The sequence below is a fragment of the Dasypus novemcinctus genome, chromosome 12, assembly GCF_030445035.2.
Source record: "Dasypus novemcinctus isolate mDasNov1 chromosome 12, mDasNov1.1.hap2, whole genome shotgun sequence".
Classification (NCBI taxonomy): domain Eukaryota; kingdom Metazoa; phylum Chordata; class Mammalia; order Cingulata; family Dasypodidae; genus Dasypus; species Dasypus novemcinctus.
This window is the reverse complement of record NC_080684.1, coordinates 80,749,395-80,769,838: the sequence shown is the minus strand read 5'-3', so window position 1 is coordinate 80,769,838 and position 20,444 is coordinate 80,749,395. Positions and strand designations below refer to the sequence as shown.

Here is a 20,444-nt window from a genome sequence, read left to right as displayed (position 1 = left end):
TATGTCTGTGAACACGTGGATACCATAACTATGTTCTATTCATTTTTGTATCTCCAGTACTGCGGCAGTTTGAAATTATTTTATGAATCCAAAAAAGAGGAAGATTATGTTTGTGGCTGGTCCACTCATGAGGATGTGAGCAACAATTTCCATTGGCCTATGTCAGTGAGGCATGACTCAGGTTGAGTCTCCACCCTCTTGCTGGGTCCGATAAAAAAATGGAGACACACTGGAAAAGAGAGGTCTGCCATTTTTGATCCTGCCACGTGACAGAAAGGAGAGGCTCAAGCAGCTGAGGCCCTAAGGAGAGATGAACCATTTGCCTGATACCTTGCAGCTGAAATCAGGAAGAAAGCAGAGCAGTCGAGCCTAAGGGGCCTAGGAAGAGAGTAGCCCTCTGCCTAGTTGCCCCCAGCTGATCTCCAGGAGATGATACAGCCTGGAGGGGAAGGCAGAGACCTGGCAGGGATCAGCTGCCACCTTGCTTCAACACATGGCAGCCGACTTGGATGAGAAAGCTTCTCTGATGGTGCCTCAATTTGGACATTTCACAGCCTTGGAACTGTAAGCTTTTACCCTAAATTAATACCCTACATAAAAGCTAACACATTTCTGGTACTTTGCATCAGCAACCCTTTGGCACACTAAAACAAGTACCTAGATCACAGCTTGGCAAGAGGCAGTTAACAGATAATTTGAGGATAAAAGATAATTGTTGAGGAAATGAATGAATCAATGAACAGGTCAAATGAAAGATCTGACGCTAACATTTGCAGCACAATTAAATAATCAGCCATCTACAATAGCTTCTTAACTGGTTCAGCACAACATAGTTTAGAAGACATTACTTTTTCAAAACACAATTTGTTTTTAAATATTTTGCTTGGTATTAAAAGAAAAACTCTCCATAGACTTTATCTACAAAAAGCTTGAAGGAATTTAAGAGCAGATCTTGAAAAAATAAATAAAATTTTAAAAGCAAAGTTCTGCTACTTTGCATATTCTTTATGACATTAAACTTCCTAAATATGTGCTTTAATAAAGAAATTGCTTTGTTGACAGCTGTAGTTTTAGTTGTAATAATATATGAAGAATCCCTTGAATAATAAAAGGCAAGCATGCTCTATTGAGCTAGGAATTTCTTGAATTTATGTAAAATATTTAACAAATTAGCATGAGGAAAAAAGCTCTCATCAAATGTAAACCTCTTCCAGTACATGAAGAGACCCACCTGTAGGCTGCCTGGTATCTTTGCAGGGCAACTGCAGCCAGCTGAAGCCTGGCCTCCACCACAATCTCCAACTCACCAGCAGAACAATGGGAGAGGTTTTTGGGGCCTGAATACTCCAGGTCTGACAGAAGGAGGTTTATCTTGTCTTCAGCTTCCATCAGTAAAATTGACTAAAGAAAGGACCCCACACAGTTACATAAGTTCAGAAATAATATAACATCTCATTCTCATTCATCAAATATTTTTCATCCTGAATAGTGATCATGAATGAAGGCCAAAAAGGAAATCTGCATTTAATCATTAGAGAACAGAGCTCAGTGAATAGGAAAAAGACAACAGAGAATGAAAAGGAACGTAACAGCAAGAGTAAGCAGGTACAACAGTTACCATTTATTGTATGTCAGATTAAACTATGTTCACCTAATGGACATATATATCCATGTGCATATAATGAAATTTTACAATGAATCATCAATAGCAAATTTGCAACCTGTAGAAAAGAAAGGAACCAAAAAAATCTTTCAAGCCACAGGTCTCTGAAAGCTAATTTGTACAAAGCAGTGAATATTATATAAATACTGAGATAACTTTGTATAATGGTTAAGAATGTGGATTTCTTAATAAAAAAGATACAGTCTGTGACAGTTTGAATTTGGTGAATCCCAAAAAGAGATTATGTTTTGAACTAATCCATTCCCATGGATATGAGACCTTTGATCACATTAGATTTGGTTAAGGGACCTTGATTAGGTCACTTTTGATTGGACTACATCAGTGAGGCATAACTCAGGTTGAGTCTCCACCCCTTTATTGGAGCCTTATATAAAGACACGAGAAAAGAGAGCTGCCATTTTGATCCAGCCATGTGAGTGAGACCACTTGAAGATCGCTACCAGCCAAAGCTGAAGCATGAAGACCCCAAAAGGCTGGGCCCATGGAGCACCTTAAGGCTGAAAAGATGAGCCTGAATGACCACAGCTGAACTTGAGGAGAAAGCAGGACCGCCGAGGCTGAAAGAGGAGGCACAGAAAGAGACAAGCCCTATAAAGACCTTGTTAACCACAGCTGAACTCTGTGACACAGTAGATTCTGGAGGGGAAGGCAGGGACCTTGGCAGAGATCCTCCACTGTCTTGCCTTGCCACATGGCAGAACATCAGGATCACCAGCAGCTGACTTTGGTGAGAAAGTGTCTCTGATGATGCCATGATTTGGACATTTTCACAACCTCAAAACTGTAAGCTTTTACCCTAATAAATTTCTCATTATAGAAGCCAACCCACACCTGGTACTTTGCATTGGTAACCCTGTGGCAAACTAAGACAAGGTCTAACTCCCAATCTTTCATCTATTAATTGCATAATATTAGAGAATTTGTTATACCTTCTAAGCCTCAACTTTCTCATGATTTGGGTACAACATAGTTCAAAAATGATTAATACCTACATCTTATAATTATGAAAATTAAAGTTCCTGTCATGTAAATAAGCACTGAATAAATAGCAGTTGCTGTCACTGCTGTTGTCATTATTATTGTTAGGAAATAGATATAGAAAGCATGGAATGCTCAAATCACATCAAAAAAGGAATCTTATTTTCTATAGCACCTTAATCAGATTATAAAGTCAAAGACTGACACCCCCTGGCATCTATTTCCTCATGGGAAGGAGACTCCATCTCTGGCCCCAACCCATGCTTAAACAAGACGTGCTTCTGGGCTCCCAAGAGCAAGCACAACACTGAGACGGGATGTACTACAGGCCTAATAGCAGACATTTCAAAAGTTGCATTAATATGATTTTTTTAAATGTTCAAACTTACCTTTAGTGTGCTAAGGGTAAACTCATCTTTCATTTTTGAAAGCTGAGAATTTGAGCCTCCATCATCCCTTAACTGTAGTTCTATAAAGACAAAATTTTAGAAGAACAAAGAATCTCTGTAGTTTAAATATTAATTCTTTTAAGGACTAAAGTGTTGGATGCAGGACACTCACTGCAGTACTGTTTCCAAGAGTGAAAAATCCAAAGCAACTTAACTGTCCCCAAATAGGGCATCGGTTAAATATATCATTGTTCTGTTTGACTCTGGAACACAGGACAACCATTAAGAATGGCATTATAGAAAAGCATCGAATGGCATGGGAATATGTTAGTATAAATTTAAGGGAAAAAAAAGCAGGTTACAATATAGGGTGTGTCACTTGACCTCAATTTTGTGAAAAATAAAAATAAAACAGTATGTATGTGTTAATTCTGGGGTATTGGATAATAATTTATTTCCATTTTCCTTGTGCTTTCTTGCTGTTTCCGAATTTTTTGTAACAACATATGTGGCTTTCATATATAGATCGCCCTCACACAGAAAAAATTTTTTTTAAAGTTTCTGAATAGTGAGAAACTATACATTAATTTAAAAATAATAAAGCCCAGAATGATAATTAGAAAGATATTCCTATATCAATTAATCTCTAAAGATTATACATTAAAAGTTTGATTTTTACAATAAAGAAGACAATCATGAAAGGATCTTTGGGTCCTTAATGAACTTAATCAAATTATTAGCTATTGACTGAAAGCCCTGCTTCCTCCCCTGGGTTCCCAAGATTCTTTAAGGTCCTCAAAGTATTTTGGGTCTTCCAGATACTTATAATATTTCAATAAGATCACCTTAGAAGCATCACTCCTGATTTGCATAAGCTGCCTTACTCCAGTAGCAGGGAGACAGAGGTCATTTGAAACAGCACAATCCTCAAATATCTCTCAAAATTCCCACCCACAATCTAATGCCTGCCAGGGAGAAATGAAAGACTTTTTAGATCATAGTCTTTACCTGCTTCAGTAAACCTAGCTTGTAGACTACAGGAGAGAGAGAAAAAACACTGGCCATTATTTGGCAGAAATTACTGCCAATGGAAAAAAAAAAAAAACTCCCCTAAAGAGACTAGGTTTCTGAATGGGAAGAAAGAGTCTAGAATAACATAGAACTGAACATACCTTATGCCCTCTCCACTCCTGACCCCCAACTACCTGGCTCTTCTCCAAATTAGGAGGTTCTAGAGCTAGGGTTCAGCCAAGTAGGAGGGAGAGCTTGAACTTTTGGAAAATACCCAGCAGGAAGAGTTTGGACTGAGTTTTTTCCCCTAAGGGAGACAAGGGAGACAGAGACAGAAAGGGCAAATGCCTGAAGACTGTTTGGAAGAACCTTGGGATCAGGACATGGGAGATCCTAGGAAGAGTCTGACACACAGATACCAATGGACTCGTCAGATAAGATAACATGGATCCCACACGAGCATTTCTGATGTCCCTGATTTCCAAAAAGGCAAGAAGAGTTGCACAGGCAAGCCATATCCTTTCTGTCTAGAAGCTAAGAGATGTGAGGCAACCTGGTACCTTAGTAGAGGCTGGTTTCCTACCTGTCACTATTCTTCTGGCTCGCATTACCTTCCATTGTTGAATGACTGATGTCAAAAGACTTGAACCTCAAAGAGTTTACCAGAAAACATAATAATACATCTAAGAAGAGCTGTGGTTCAGATCATTCATGTTCACTCATACACTTTTCTTTCTGAGCACCTGGCAGGATTATATTTCTTAGCCTCTTTGCTTTTAGGTAGGGATTTTCAGCAATTAAATTGGAATTCCAGGCTGAGGCCTTTAAGAGCTCCTGTTACCCATACTCTCTCTTGCTTTCTAGGTAATTTCAAAGGAGTGTGTTTCAGATGGTCTACCTTCAAGATGGTGGCACTTGGTGCCTGAGTCACTGTGTAAGCATGGCCCCTTGTCAATCCAAGGAATAAATCTATGCTGGGTTAAGCCATGAAATTTCAAGATTGATTTGTTACCACAGACTAGCCTAGGCTAACTCATTTAGAGGTTCAATAGCCAGAGAGAGGAAACGCAAATGGAAAATAGAGCTTCTTGGAGCAAACAAGACAATTTGAACCTAAAATAATAAGACAACTTAAGGAGATGCAAGTAGAGCATAAAAAACACTTTCTGAAGCTAAAACAAAACAAACAAACATGAAAACTAAAAAATTAGTAGATGATTTGAAGGAGAGGAAGTTCACTTCTGTTGCTTGGAACAGGGGATCAGGAGCAAAGAAAATATACAAAGGTAAGGAAAATAACAAAAATATAAAAGTCATTCTCTCCAGAACTATGAGTCCAAAAATTGTTTTGCCCATCTATAATCCACAATCCATTGATGCTACCTGTTTTTTTCTGTTCCCTCTCTTCATGAGTCCTCTCTCTCCTCCTTATTTATTCAGCTTTAGTTCCTTAGTCCAGCATTATGATCTCTCCTGCATACAACTTCAACTTCCTTGCTTCTGTCTTCTTTGCTGTTCTTACCTGGCAAAACTCCAAGCCCCATTAACACCAACTCTCTGTCTACCCTAATCTGCACCTGTGAATCTTAACATGGCTGAAGAAAAACCAAGCTGGATTTTCTTGCTTTAATTTCATATCAAGAACCCAAAAAGATTCAATGCTGTCAACAGTCATGCTCCATTTCCCTTGTCAATTTGCCTTCCTGTTCTCCAAGATAGCTACCTCATCCCTTTTCTCTCTTAAAGTCTCCAACACCTCCTTCCCCATTCTCACTTTTATTTGATTCCTTATTCCCTATTCCACTAAAAATAATGGGAGAAATAAAAAAGAAACCTTGCACGAATTCATATAGCATGTATTTATATACTCTGCCCTTGAAGTTGTCATAAAGGAGGTATTTCACATGTCTATCTAGGACAAAACTATCCACTGTACACTAGTTGCTATTCTCTCTTGCCTATTTAAGGCTGATATGCCAGATATTCCTCACACCCCACCCCTTGCACCAGCATTTTTTTTCCTCTTTCAACTGAATCATTCCCATCAACTCATAAATATGTCATTATTTCTTCTATTTATTTTTTTTTAAACACCTCTTCTGTTAACTTCCCCCTTCAGCAACTTCCCCATTTTTCTTCTTCCTTTATAGCAAAGGTCCTCAAGGCTTATCTATACCCATTCACTCCAGTTCCTCTCCTCCCAATCTGTCTTGAACCTAATTCACTAAAATGTAGCCTCTCAAATTATCTAGTGATAGCCTTTCCTTAAGATAACTCATTCCAAGAGGCCAGTATCACTCACTGATACCAAAACCAGACAGACATCACAAGAAAAGAAAACTACAGACCAATATCTCTTACGGAGATAGATGCAATATCCTCAACAATATACTAGCAAACCAAATCCAGCAACATATAAAAAGAATTATACAACATGAGACCAAGTGGTATTTGCTCCAATAATGTAAGGTTAGTATAACATGTGAAAAATCTATGTAATATATCATATCAAAATAATAAAAAACACATGGTCATCTCAATGATGCCAGAAATGCATTTAAAATTTAACATTCTTTCATAGCAAAAAAATACTCAGCACGCTAGGAATATAAGGGAACTTCCTCAAACTGATAAAGTGCAGCTACAAAAATCCCACAGTTAGCATCATACTTAATGGTCAAGAGCATCTACTTTTAAGGTAATAGTACATGCAACAGAAAAATATATATACTCTATGGTTCATCAATCCCATCTCTGGATATCTACAGACATAGACAATATGTCCTATGTATATGCAGTGCTGTAGACTGTTCCTTGAAAACAAAATGAATGTGTATCAACAAACCCCCATGGTTGTTTAAGCTATGGGATTTTCACAGCATAGAATATTATACAGCTAGTAGGGAAAGAATAACAAAGCAAGAGCAGTTGACTTGTTGGAGTGGTTTCAATGAAGTTTTATTGCATGAGAAATGCTAGAAAAATGTGAAATATACCATTTTTGGTAAAATAATGATAGATCTTATGTGTGTGTAGATATGTAAAAATGTATATAAGTATGGATATATAGATGGGTATGCATATACATATACCTAGACTTATGTGTGAAAAACATGTGAATATATGCTAGATTATTCATATGGATCATTAGGGATGGAGTGGGGAGTAGTTAAGGAAAATGAGGAGAAAGGGAAGCAAGTGAAAAATAAAACAAAAGATTACCTTTTATATTTGGAAGGTTTGCTTTGTTCCTTTCTGAAACAAGCCCCTGGGAGCATAGTTTCAATGTATTTTCTGGCACATAATTTATTGTTGCGGCCACGCCTATGAAAAAATATGTTTTGACCAAACAAAACTTGTTTAAGAGGTGTTGTTGACCCAGTGTAACCAGAATTAGAGGTAAGCCTTTATTGACTAATTCATCAATTGCCTAAAAAAGAAAAAAGACAAATTAACAAACCAATTTTTCAGATGTTTTGAGCTTCAATCTCCTTTTGCACTTCACCCAGTTGGTAGTAGATAAAAGAATACAGGGATGGACATGAGGTACCATAAATGGCAAATCTATCAAGAGACATATGTACTATCAGGACCATCCTAGCAGCACTACACAGCATCTGCCCTTCCCACCAATTTGTGAACTGCACCTCATGAGGCCAGCCCTTCCACATAACAAGAGTAAATCTCTTGCCACAAGCAAGGGATGGTACACTGTCTAGAGAAACGGTTGAAGTTCATCCTGTACGCAGCCACCACTCTGCTTTAGCATGAGTAACTTAGAGCTAGAACAGGAACAGAGGAGGACAAGCAAGCTCTTTCCATAGCCTAGAGACTGTGGTCAATCACTAGAACCCCTCCTTGCATGTATTAGCAACTCCCTGATCCCCCTTCTACGCATATATACTTCCTTGGTAAAATCACAGCCTGGTGAAATTCATTTCTGAACCTTCTCTGGGCCTGCACCCCTGCAGTTGAAAAGTGCTGGAGAAGATCATCAACCCCATTAAGTGATCTCTAAATTTCTGGCTTAACCCAAGAACTTCCCAGAAACCATCTTCTATTTCCCTAGTCAGTTCACTTTCTCCTAGAGAACCATTTCACATCTACTCTTTTCTCTTTTAAATTCTAACCCTTCCTCCATCCCTGCTATCAGCTGATGACCTTGCTTCCTCCACTTAATTGAAGAAACTGAAGCCATCTGAGGAGAACAGCCATGGAACCCACAGCTCCATCTGACCTCACAGCTCTGCCTTCCTTCCTGCTTTTAAGGCTGGTGCCACCACTTAGGCCCTCAATTCTCTCCTTCCTCTCCTACATCATAAATGGGCCCCTTTCTACAGGGACATTCCCCTCAGCACACAGTCACCTCTTCCACATTCAAAACAAACAAACAAAAAAACACTACATCCTCGCTTCCCCCCACTATTGCCCCAATTCTTTGCTCCCCTTTATAGCAAAACTCTAGAGGTTGTCAATATCCCAATGTCTCTCCTTTCATTAGCTGTTAAACCCACTCCATCCCTACCTTGAAATTCCTTGGTCAAGGACACCATGGCTTACACTTTCCTAAATCACAGTCAATTCAGTCCTCATCATATTTCTTCTCATCTAAGCTACCATTATTTTCCATGCCAGTTAAACAGTCACATGTCATCAACTATAATGCATTCTTATTTCAGAAATGTGAAATGTGAAAAAAATGCTAAAGATTCAATAAATTATGGTACATGATTCATCAGCAAAATTGGACACTGTTGATCACTCCCTCCTTCTCAACATGCTTTCTCTTGGCTTACAGGTTTCTTCTTGGTTTCCTGCTATCCTTTTCAGTCTCCTTTTCTGCCTCTTCCTCTTGCCTTATGTCTTTTAATATTTAAACGTCCCAGAGCTTAGTCCACTTTTCTCTCCTCTCTCCTTTGATGATCTTACTCAAACTCATATTTTTAATTTTATCAAAAGGCTAATGAAATCCCAAGTTTCTTTCTCTGGCTCCAAACTCTCTTCTAAATGCAATTCATATAATCAACTTCTGACTCAATACTGCCACTTGGTTTCTGACGTCTCAAACTCAATATGTCTACGAATGTATTACTAGAGTCTTCCCTCCCCTTACTAATATACAAGCACTAAGAGGTCTGCAAATTTGTCTGTATTGTTGATTGATGTGTTTGACTGACAGCACCAGAATGGTCCTTGCATACAGCAGGCTCTTAATAAGTGTTTGTTGAATTAATATAAAAGGCAGCTGCTGGGGCTATCTATTTTAGAGACAAGAGAAATCATTTGTCTTACATATACTAAAATTTTAAAAATCATATTGCTTGGGAGAGTTTGAGGCATTGTGGGCAGTGGGGAGGTTTGTTGTTCAGAATTCTTTCTTAATCTCTTCAAGGAGGGTTGGGGATCAACATATACAGAAGAGCCAGATATGGTATCATTTGAACTGATACCAAATTATTACACTAGGAATGTGGTTAAACCTCCCTATCTAGAAAAGATACTTTGGATTGGGGCAGAAGGTTTTCTCTTAGCTCCTCTCTCCACAGAAAACAATGATTTGATGAACCTTGACAATTGCACCCACACACATCTGAGTACCAAAATAAGATTAATTAGTAATGGTATTTAACACTCCTTTCTCTCTTACTACACAGAAAATATAAAGGGTAATCTGAAGAGTGCTAAGCAGACCAACAGTATTTTTTAATTAATTAGCTAATAGACATAGTTTTTTCATTATACTGTCTGCCTCCTTTTGTATAAAAAGAAATGATCAGACATTCCATTTATACCAAAAAAACGCTCCTTACAGAAGTGTTTTTGGGATGACTGGAAATAAATAATCATAAACATCCCAAGCTCTTGGAATACTACAATGAAATATGAATATGTATTTATATTTTCCAAGTACCAGTCCTTTCAAAAACAAAGATTGTACCTATCACATAGACTGAAATGGCCCCAAATTATCCACACTAAATACAAATATTCAGTATTTATAAATTATTGTTATCCCTACCTGTAAATTTTCTTTGCTATGAAGAGGTTTTCCTGAGTCAAATGATTGAAATATCTGTCAAAATACAAAATATTAATGTTAGGAACCACATTATTTGAGTATTCTTTTAAATGAAATTTTTCATGTGTTCTAAAATTATTTTAAATATTTTTATTTGTAAAAGTAATGCATGCTCTATTCAGAAAAGACAACTAGAGTAAAAAAATGAAAGTATGAACCATCTGTAAGTCTACTTTTTTTAGGTCATCATTGTTAATATTTTGATATCTTTCCTACCAATGTCTCTCTAGTGTATTTAAACATTTATATATAGATTTGTATCCTGTGTTCACTAAACATTACATTATAATTGTTTTCCCATACCATTATTTGTGAACTTCAATCTAACAGCTAATAAATAATTTATCCTACGAATGTACCATAATAACCTTTTTCTCACTGTGAGACATCTAAGACGGCTGCTACTGACCCTCAGCCCACCATTCGGTCCCGTTAAAATAAGATGGATGGCTATTTTGTCTTTATTTTTGATTAGTGCCTTTGGATAGATTCCTGGAAGCAGAATTGCTAGGTCAAAAGACGAGAGCATATTGAGAAAATTGAAAAAAGCCGGCTCAATTTACACTCCTTCCCATATTGTATGAAAATGTCAGGGTGACTGCACTTTTAGCAGCATGGAGTATTATTACTTTCAAAATCTTTGCCAATTTGAGGTAAAATTGTATTACTCTTTAAAATGAGTATTTTTGTGGGTTTCTTTCTTTTTTTATGAATTACCTGTTAATATGTTTGACTCTAAATGTAATGTTGCATTGGGAAACATTTATTTGCCACAGAAGAGTGTTGCATTATCAAGTAGATGCATCCCTCTTGGCATAGAAGATCCTTCTAAAAAGATGCCCATTCATCAAAGCCAAAACTGATGCCCACCAATATCCGCTTGGTCATCCAGAAGTCACTAGCAGCTTTGGTGAACAGGTTCCACACACACTCATGGCTGGTATCCTACCTCAAACACCCAAACCACGTTTTCTAAGGGATTCAGTGGCCACAAGAGTGTGCACAAGAGGCTAAAAGTGTAGAGAGCCACCTTTACCCATGAGGGATGAGAGGTATGTTCCATCCAATCTTTCTAGGGGCCCCCTGCCCATAGCAGTGACCTTCTCATTAATGCTCTCCGGGTTGGCTTTCCTCCTTTCCCTAACTTTACCACTCACTCAACGCACTTCCTGGAATCACCTTCAAACACACTACTTGTACCCAAATCCTTGTCTCAAGATCCTTGTCTCAGGTTCTGCTTTTGAGTGACCCCAAAACAAGACACCATATATAGTTTTATTGGAAGAAATTGTTGGTAAGAGTTTTTGTGTTTTTTTTTTTTAAGTTACTTTTTTTTTTGGAAGACATTCTTTATCTCCTAGAACATTTTGATAAGTAAGTGAGCCCAGGAAAAGATTTTTGGTGGTTTAAATTGAAGAGGGGTTGATAATGGGACTTGCGATTTGATGATGACAACAGAAACTCCATAAGATGAAGAGGGGTTGATAATGGGACTTGCGATTTGATGATGACAACAGAAACTCCATAAGAGAGTAAAGTTAAAATACAGACATTTTTTTTGTAAAGGTCTGCAAAAAGTCCAATAGCACTCTGCAAGACTTTTTCAGTCACCTTTGCAAGGGAAATCTAATTCATTAATCCTTTCTTTAAATAACTAGCCTGGGGCCTAATAACATTGGCACCTATTTTAATTATAAATCCTGAATGCATTTCCTCTTTTAATTACACTTTTTAAATCCCCAATTGGAGCTGAATAGCTGCAAATTAACTTTGAGAATACAAAATTTGAAGTCAGAATCCATTGGGAGACAATTCACCCACACAATTTTCGTCTAAAAACTATTTCATAAAAAAAAAAAAAAAATGAAGTCTGGAATTTATATGGAAAAATTCGTTTCAGATTTTTTTGTTTGTGTTGGTGAAAGGAATAGCCGTTGAAGGTTCTCTCTTGTCTCTCATTCTACCCACTGGCTCCTCTTCCATTCTTCTGTACTGATTCTTTCCTGTCTCTTCCTGGTCTCTAATGTGGATGACAATAAGGCTCAATTCTCTGACTTCTGCTTTTCTCTATCTTCCTCAGTCTGCAGCTGACTACACCCAGCACCATGATTTTGAATCTCAATGCTGATATCTCCCAATTTAATGCCTGAAGCTCCAACCTCTTTCCTGAATTCCAAACTTTATATGCAGCCTACCCACTTACTCTACACCTGGTTGTCAACCAGGGATTTTATACTTAAGATGCTCAGCCTCTGCCTTAAGTAGTAGTTCCCACCTCAATAAATGAAAACTTTACTTTTCTTACCATTTTCTCAGGTCAGTCACAGGTCAATGACCTGTAGCCATCCTTGACTCCTTTCTCTTATATTTCATATCCAAAACATCATCAGCAAATGCTGTTAGCTCTCCCTTTGCACGATACCCAAGATTTGACCACTGGTCACTCCCTCCACCACTACCACTCCAACCATCATCACCTCTGTTAAATGTTGAATTGTATCACCCCCAAAATATATTCAAGTCCTAACCCCTGCTCCTGTGAATGTGGCCTTATTTGGAAATAGGGTTTTTGAAGAGATGATTAGTTAAGATGAGGCTAAACTAGATCAGAGTGAGCCTTGTTCCAGGAGGATTCGTGTCTGTAGAGGAAGAGGAAATTTGGGCTCAGACACAGACAGGCACTGGGGACAAGGTCATGAGAAGAAAGAGGAGAAAGATAGTGAAGTGATGCATCTACAAACCATGGAATGCCAAGGATTTCCAGCAACTCACCAGAAGCTACTAGAGGCAAGGAAGGATTCTCCCCTGCAGGTTTCAGATGGAGTATGGTCCTGCAAACACCTTGATTACAGGCATATAGGCTCCAGAACTGTGGGAAATAAATTTCTGCTGCTCTAAGCCATCAGTATGTGGGACTTCATTATGACAGCCCTAGGAATCTAAGACCATCTTTCATCCAGATTATTGGCAATGACCTTCGAACTGTTCACCATATTTACACACATGCCCACCCAGTCTCTTGCTTACACATCCTTTCTCTGCTTAAAACTCTGGAATGTTCCTCATCTCATTTAGAGTAAATTCAGTCCTTACCAAGTCCTATGAGGCTCTACATGACTCAGGTCCTGAGTCCCACCCTCTTTCTATCCTCTTCCTTTTTATTACGACCTCACTTGGCCTCCTCAGTATTCCTCAGCCGTGCAGGTCCCTGCCTCAGGGCCTTTGCCCTTGAAGTTTCTTCTTGGAAGGTTATTCCCCCAAATCTTTGCATGGCTCACTTCCCTCAAACTCCATACTGAGAGACTTCCCAAACTACTCTGGGTAAAACAGCAACCCCTTGCCCTGGTCACGTTCCATCCCCTCAATCCAGTTTGATCGTCCCTCCTAGCACATCAACACCTGACATACATTTATGTGGTGACTGTGTTTATAGTCTGTCTCCCTCATAGGATTGTGAGCTCCAGGAGAGCAATAACTCCATTTGTCTTTTTACTGCTCTACCCTGTCCTACCCCATTCCAGACCTAGAATAGTACGTGGAATTCAGTAGGCACTCAATAAATATTTTTGAAGGAATGAAAATAAAATTTTAATAACAAAATGCAGACCATTTAGAGTAGAGAAAGGTAGTTGAGTTTACTAATTTAAACTGGGTAGGAAGAATTAGCTCAAATCACAGAAAACGAGACAAATGAACCCAGAAAATGACTGACTTTATGTTCAGAGGTGAAGAGTGGAAAGCCCTGAAGCTAGGAGATGGGTAAGACTCAATAATGGTCTTAATAACTGGCAAACTGACCTGCAAGAAAGTATGTTGTCTATAAATGATTAAGCCTGAGGTGTTAACTGCAATGATGCAAAATGAATGTGCCATTTATACAGAGCTATGGAACCAAAGAAAGCAGGAATTTGAGGAGTTAGTTGATTTTGTAATTTCTCACATATAATGATGCATCAGTTTATTTAGAACTTTATGTTATTGAAAGTCAGGACAAAGGAAAGACTTTGAACTACTGAAACTTGTGTTTGAATCCTGGCTCTGCCATTTAAATACTATGTGGCCTTATGCCAATCACTTAACCTTGCTGGTCTTGTTCCCTTATCTTGAAAATAGAGATGAAAGTTCCTCCTTGGCAAGCTGTAATTCCTTCTGAATAATGAGACAATGCATATAAGGTGCATAGCACAGTGACTGGCACTTAGCAAGCCTGGGATAAACGATGGCAAAGGCTTGATCTCCATCAGCCCAGTTGTGTTCATATAGATCTGTGATCAGCAAGTGCAGCCTTAACTTTCGGTTTCCCCTAGGGATATCAGTAAAGGTTTGAGGATAATGTATGGACCTCTCACCACAACAGTTAAACAAACTCAAAATCCATGTGTTGTTGATGGTAGAGAAACAGCATCTTTTTCAAACATAAGTCACCCATTAGCCTATGGCAGCCTAGTGCTCTGTATGGTCCAGAAGCCTCTGTGTTTTCTGCTGAGTACCAAAGGACAGCTACATGAATTCCCTTGGTAGAATTCTCTCTCCGGCCTCTCCTTAAAGGCTGGTATTCCCCATGGCTCTTTCCAATGCTCCCTTATTTCCAGTGCTCTTTCTGAACAATCTTCTCCATTCCTTTGTATATAACAAATGTCTATGAAATGGTGATGGACAAATGCCTCTCCAAGGGTAGTCTTTCTCCCAAGCTCACTCTAAGTTTCTCTCTCTTTCTTTCTCTCTCTAAATACACACACATGTGCACATACACACACACACACATACAAACTAGTGCTTGCTGGAAGTCACACTTAACCCTGTTACAATGAACGATAATGCTGTAGCGGTCATACTGAGCAATAAGCAAGGTAAGCTGTAGGGGAACTCATTGAAGGAATAAATAGAATATGTGTCAATATAATGTCAGTTTATGCAAGTAATTTTTCAAGACTTACAGCTCATTCTCCAGGTCCTTTCAGGTCTTCCAGATTTGAATCAAACCAGCAGATGCTGTGTTTGTCAGTCCCTGTCATCACACAGAGTCTCCCCCAGGCAAGCTGACTTGTCCCCTCTTCCTATGTCCCTGCCTGCTGGCCCAGGAGAGTCCGAGCATCTGCCTAAGCAAGACTACTCAGGGATTCCCAAGTCACTGTGAAACTGACTGAAGGGAAAATAATAGCTCACTCTGATTAATTTTTTTATGCTTTAACCATAAACTTCAGCATTCATTTTCAAGAGTGTTTCAATCAACTGATTGACAATTACAGATTAAGAAGCCAGGTAAAACCATCTCTTAGAGCCAAACAAGACTAGACAAAATGGAGGAAAGCACTCCTCCCACAGAAATGAGAATAATTTGAACAACAAATTCTTAACTCTTTGGTATATAAATCAAAAATATCCAAATAAGATACAAAGAGAGATGATTTTGATGTAGAAAATTCACCAAAAATTGTAAGATGAGACCCCAAAGTCTAAGATGTAGGGGGTGATAAGTGTGTCTAAGGAGACTACTCATTATAACTATAATAAGAGCAATGTGCAACATCCCTGAGCCAGAATTTGGTTGCAAAATATCTACTCCATCCTGCATTCCTTTCCCATGGCACCCTTCTATTCCAAACATATTGCCAGGCTCTGACAAACGAAGCGTAAAAGCTTAATGTGAGCTACACACAGTCTTGATAAAGAGATCTAGAGTACCAAAAACTTAGAAACACACCTTTGTGAAAGCATTCCCTAGATTTTAGGAAAGTTGCCCTCACTAAATAAATTACTTTGAATCAGATTGGCAGGTTTACCTTTAGTTTTCCAGCTTTACAGCCAGTGGGGATTGTGGAAGGCATGTTTTTTCCATGAAAAATCTGGGACATCTCATAAAAGGCTTCAGAAAAGAACTGTAAATCTATAAGGACTTCAATCTGTAAAGGAAAGAAAAAGGCAATGAGATTTTAAATTAAACAATTTGTTTCACTTACAAAATAAGAATTTTAAAGAAAAATAATCAACTTTCTGAGATCCAAAATTTCTGCTTAATGTTGGTAATGTGTTACGAATTAATGTTTACTAAACACGGATGAATGGAAATGCATGTTTCTGTGTATAAGCCAATTTACATGTGCAATGGACCAAGAAGCTAATAAACAGCAGCAGGCAACTGTTCAAAAACAATGAACAAAGTTTATCAGATGTTGCCTACTTCATCAGAGGCAAGCAAATAAAAATATGATAGGCATGAAAAAGTTTTTTAAAAATCAAATTTATCTTTTTGTTCCCATGGTGAACTATGGCTTTAAAAAAAACATCAAAACACTCCTGGTGTTCTCTAAAATAAACCAGGAGACTAACTGTGCAATGTATTGACATAGAGACAACTATTAATTTTGTCTCTAATTAGTGCCCATAATTAGTAAACACTGTCCATTTTACAGCTATATGCTTAACATTAATCAATCGATACCTATACATGGCTTTTTAAAATTTTTATTGTTACATATACACAGTCTAACATTTCCCCTTTTAATCACATTCATAAATACATCTCAGTGCTGTACATTTCATTCACAATTGATATATTATGATGACCACCATCCATTACCAAAACATTTCCACCATTCCACAAAGGAACCCTTTACATTTTAAGCCTTAACTTCTCCATTTCTACCCCCATCCAATTACCTGGTAACCTGTATTGTAAATGGCTTCTTTTAAATATAATCCATCAGGACTTTCAATCAGAAAATATAGAAAGAAAAGCTCTTATTCAAGTTCATTCATTCATTCAACACATTTATTGAGCACCTCCTATGCACCAAGCCCTCTTGGCAGTTACCTTCCATCAGGATGTATATTTAGCTATATTTAAGAGACACATGAAGATATACATGGTTTGACAAGGAGTAGAAAGTATTGACAAAATGTTCTTTTCAAGAAAGTAGTCAAGGAGGACTCCACTGGGGGAGAAGATCTGGAAATGATGTGAGGGAAAGAGCCATGTGAAAATCTGGGGAAGATCATCAGGCCAAAGCGATCACAAGTGCAAAGGTGATGAGATAAGAGTCATCTCGGAGTGTTGGCTTGCTCCAAGAACAGCTGTGTGGAGAAAGCTCAGATAACAAGGGAAAGGGTTAGGGTGACTAGAGGCAGGGAAGAGCATGCAGCACCTGTGGGCCAGAGGGAGGCCTTTGGGTTTTAGCCTTTCTATGCAATAGGAAGTTATCCAAAGTTTTGTGCATAGAGAGCCCTAACCTAATTTATGTTCTGAAAATGCCTAAGAGCATTCTGTCAACACCTTCTACTAAAAGATTAGGGAAGGGTTAATGTGGAAGCAGGGGGGAAAATACAAAATTAGATCAAGATATATATATATTTTAACATAGCAAGAGAAAATCTATTTATCCTCAGCATTTCTACACATCTTACTCTTTTTCTTTCAGCACTATCTTAGAAATATCAAGAGTATATGAATTTTAAAGAAACTAAAAAGAAGGTATGTTAAGGGGAAAGAGGATGCAAAAATAACATGAAAATAAAACATAAAAGTCCAGGAGAATATTTCTAATGGGAAGGGGGAAATTACCTTGTCTAATGAGTTGCATACTTCGCTTCTTGCCTAAAATACCTTGAGCTCTAATCTCCCCAGTGCCATACAATATAAAAGTAGGCATTTGGGGAGACATGTAACTTCTTTTAGACTTGTAGATGACAATTTTGATCATTATCCTTATGAGGAAACATTTCCCTATACAGTGCTTGGCTAGTCTTGTCTGATCTTGACTACAGGATTGCTATACATGGACTACATCTAACTACACCACGGCTGTGTTCTGGTTTCAACTGACCATACTAATCTGACCATTTGAAGAAGAAATGGTGATAATAAACATATATTTTCAGAAGTGGCCAAAAATGTGAACACAAACAAGCCGGCTGGCAAAAAGAATTACCTGCAAATCAACCCTTGGCTCACAGAAACACAGAACAGTCAGTACCCTTCCTAGGAATGTTTGATGTGTTGAAAGTAATAAATCTTTCAAGATGTTGGCGGTTCTAAAGTGAAACCAGACTAGCTGATCATAAAAAGGTCTTAAAGCTTTCCCTGAAAGACACTAGTGCCCTATAGAAACTTAACAGCATGATCTATTCCTGTTTGATTTGTCAGAAAGCTTCATTGTTTGCTATTTCCTGACAATGACTTTTTCTCTTCCCACTCACTGACCCCAGTTTACTTCAGAAAGGTCAGGCAAACTCTGCTCACACAAGCTGTTATTCCTTTCTCTGTATGATCCATCGTTTGTCCTTTGTCATTGTCCTGTCAAAACCCTAGTCCAGTTTTTCAGCTCTACTATGCCAATAATATCCCATTTTCTGTCATTCTCGGCTCCCTATACCGGATAGATCAGATCACGTCATCTCCTGCTCAAAATTCTATAATTAATCCTCCCTCCCAACAGAAGGCTATGGAATGACAGACCAGACTAAACCAGTAGCCCAAGTCTGATTTCACAATCTCCAAAATCTCTCACTGACCAAGCTCCACATTTCATGTCTCCTTAGCCTGGACTTGAAGACCTTCCACATCACAAGAACCTGGTATTCTCATTTTGTCTTCTGCAACCTCCCTGCTCTAAAACCCCACTCCTGGCACCGTCCTACACTTGTCCTCTAATTCACTACTTTCTCTCCTCTGTACCTTTCACACTGTGCTCTCACTGAGAATGTTCTCTTCCTTCTCTGTCCTGCTCTGTTCATTCTACTTTTTTTCAAGTTAAAATCTTGTCTATTTAGTGAAACCTCAAGACTTAAAGCCATTTCTCCCCCTCCTTTGAACTCCTGGGTAGTCATCATACCCATGTGGAAATGCTCAAGCGCCAGGTGTATAATTTATTGTCTTGTATATATGCCATGTCTCTCTTCCCAGTCTTTAACTTCCTTATAAGCAAAGGTCATGGATTATATTTCCCTGTCTTTCTAGTTACTAACATAAGTGTTTTATATGGGAGGTATTCAGTGAATGTTGTTTTTGTTTTAAATCGATAAATATTTACCGAGTGTCTTTTGATGAATTCCCACTAAACACTAAGGAAACTACACACAGTAGGCATGTGATAAAAGTCCAACAATTTGAAAATCAATAATTACTGGACATTAATATATAAATTTGTTACTCTGGATACTATAAGGAATTTTAAAAAATGAATAAGATACTCCCTCAGGAATTTTGTAGTCTCAGAGAACTGTTCAAAAAAGAAAAATATTACATGCAGTTTTTAAAGAAGGGGGGTCATAAGAGTTCAGTAACTCAGAGAGTGTAATCCAGAAATTTTCATGACCAATAACTAATTATTTATTTCTTTATTCCAGAGTTAAAATATATTACCTTAATAGTTAGTACCGGAGTTCTTCCTAGGGAAGGTATTGTCTTTACTTTGAATGATAACTCAATGGACTTTTGGGTTCTGAAAACATAGGCCCAAGAGATGGGTCTGGATGGAGACGGCAGTTCAAAGGGAAGTCTAACTGGGAAGGACTGAGGAAAGAGAGTAGAGGGATTTCAAAAAAAGGTGAAGAGAGGCTAAGACACAGGGGTGTGCTGCGGCCCACTCACACTGAACTGCAAGAGCCAATTTTGAACGTCTTGTCCTAACTCCACTTTCAGTGACATCTAGTTGGTATCCTGAAGTTAGTCATAGTGGGGGTATTTACACAATTGAAATTCACTGTGCTACAAATCAGGGTTTTTCTGTGTTTTTTTTTTTGACAGCCAATTGTGACACGTTCACCAACACACAGCTGATTTAGCCACAGAATGGGAGACATAAGAAATACGTTAAGCTTGAATGTGTCAAATATTGTATTTTAAATTGTGAGTTTTGCCTCAGCCTAAATTTCCTTTTCATACCAACTTTCAGTGAAGTCACTATAGAAATAAATGTCTTGGGTGATTATGTTGTGCGTATTTGTATGTGAATTAGTGGGTACGTGAGTACCGGTAAAATAAGGGAACAAATTTGCTGGATGTTTCGATAATCAATGAACAAAAGGAATTCAACAGAATTTGCAACCATAGGAATGGGTAGAGAGAATCGGAGGTGCTAGGGGATTCCCACCCACATAGAGCTCAAGTGAATTACGCATAAATATTGAAATCAGAGAACCTCGGCTGACTTCTGGGTTACATAATAGTGGCTGCCTCTCTAGTTCATTCAATTCCCTGTTCATTGAAAGATCCTTGTATAGTAACATCCTTAGCAAGAGATTCAGAGAACCTTCAGAAAACTGCTCCTTGCTCTCCACCAGTAAGTCAGACTCTCAGAAGTGG

At 38.2% G+C, this 20,444-nt stretch overlaps 1 protein-coding gene across 2 annotated transcripts in view; it reads right to left on the bottom strand.

Moving 5' to 3' along the window:
• CFAP54 (cilia and flagella associated protein 54) overlaps window positions 1–20,444 on the bottom strand; it is a 325,301-nt gene that overhangs the window by 113,300 nt on the left and 191,557 nt on the right. For both annotated transcript variants that reach the window (XM_058308572.1, XM_058308573.2), the window contains exons 47-51: window positions 15,925–16,044; window positions 10,082–10,135; window positions 7,285–7,492; window positions 3,052–3,131; window positions 1,232–1,401 (exon numbers count right to left, since the gene is read on the bottom strand). In XM_058308572.1, the coding sequence (XP_058164555.1) occupies window positions 1,232–1,401; window positions 3,052–3,131; window positions 7,285–7,492; window positions 10,082–10,135; window positions 15,925–16,044 (632 nt within the window). The remainder of the gene's footprint in view (window positions 1–1,231; window positions 1,402–3,051; window positions 3,132–7,284; window positions 7,493–10,081; window positions 10,136–15,924; window positions 16,045–20,444) is intronic.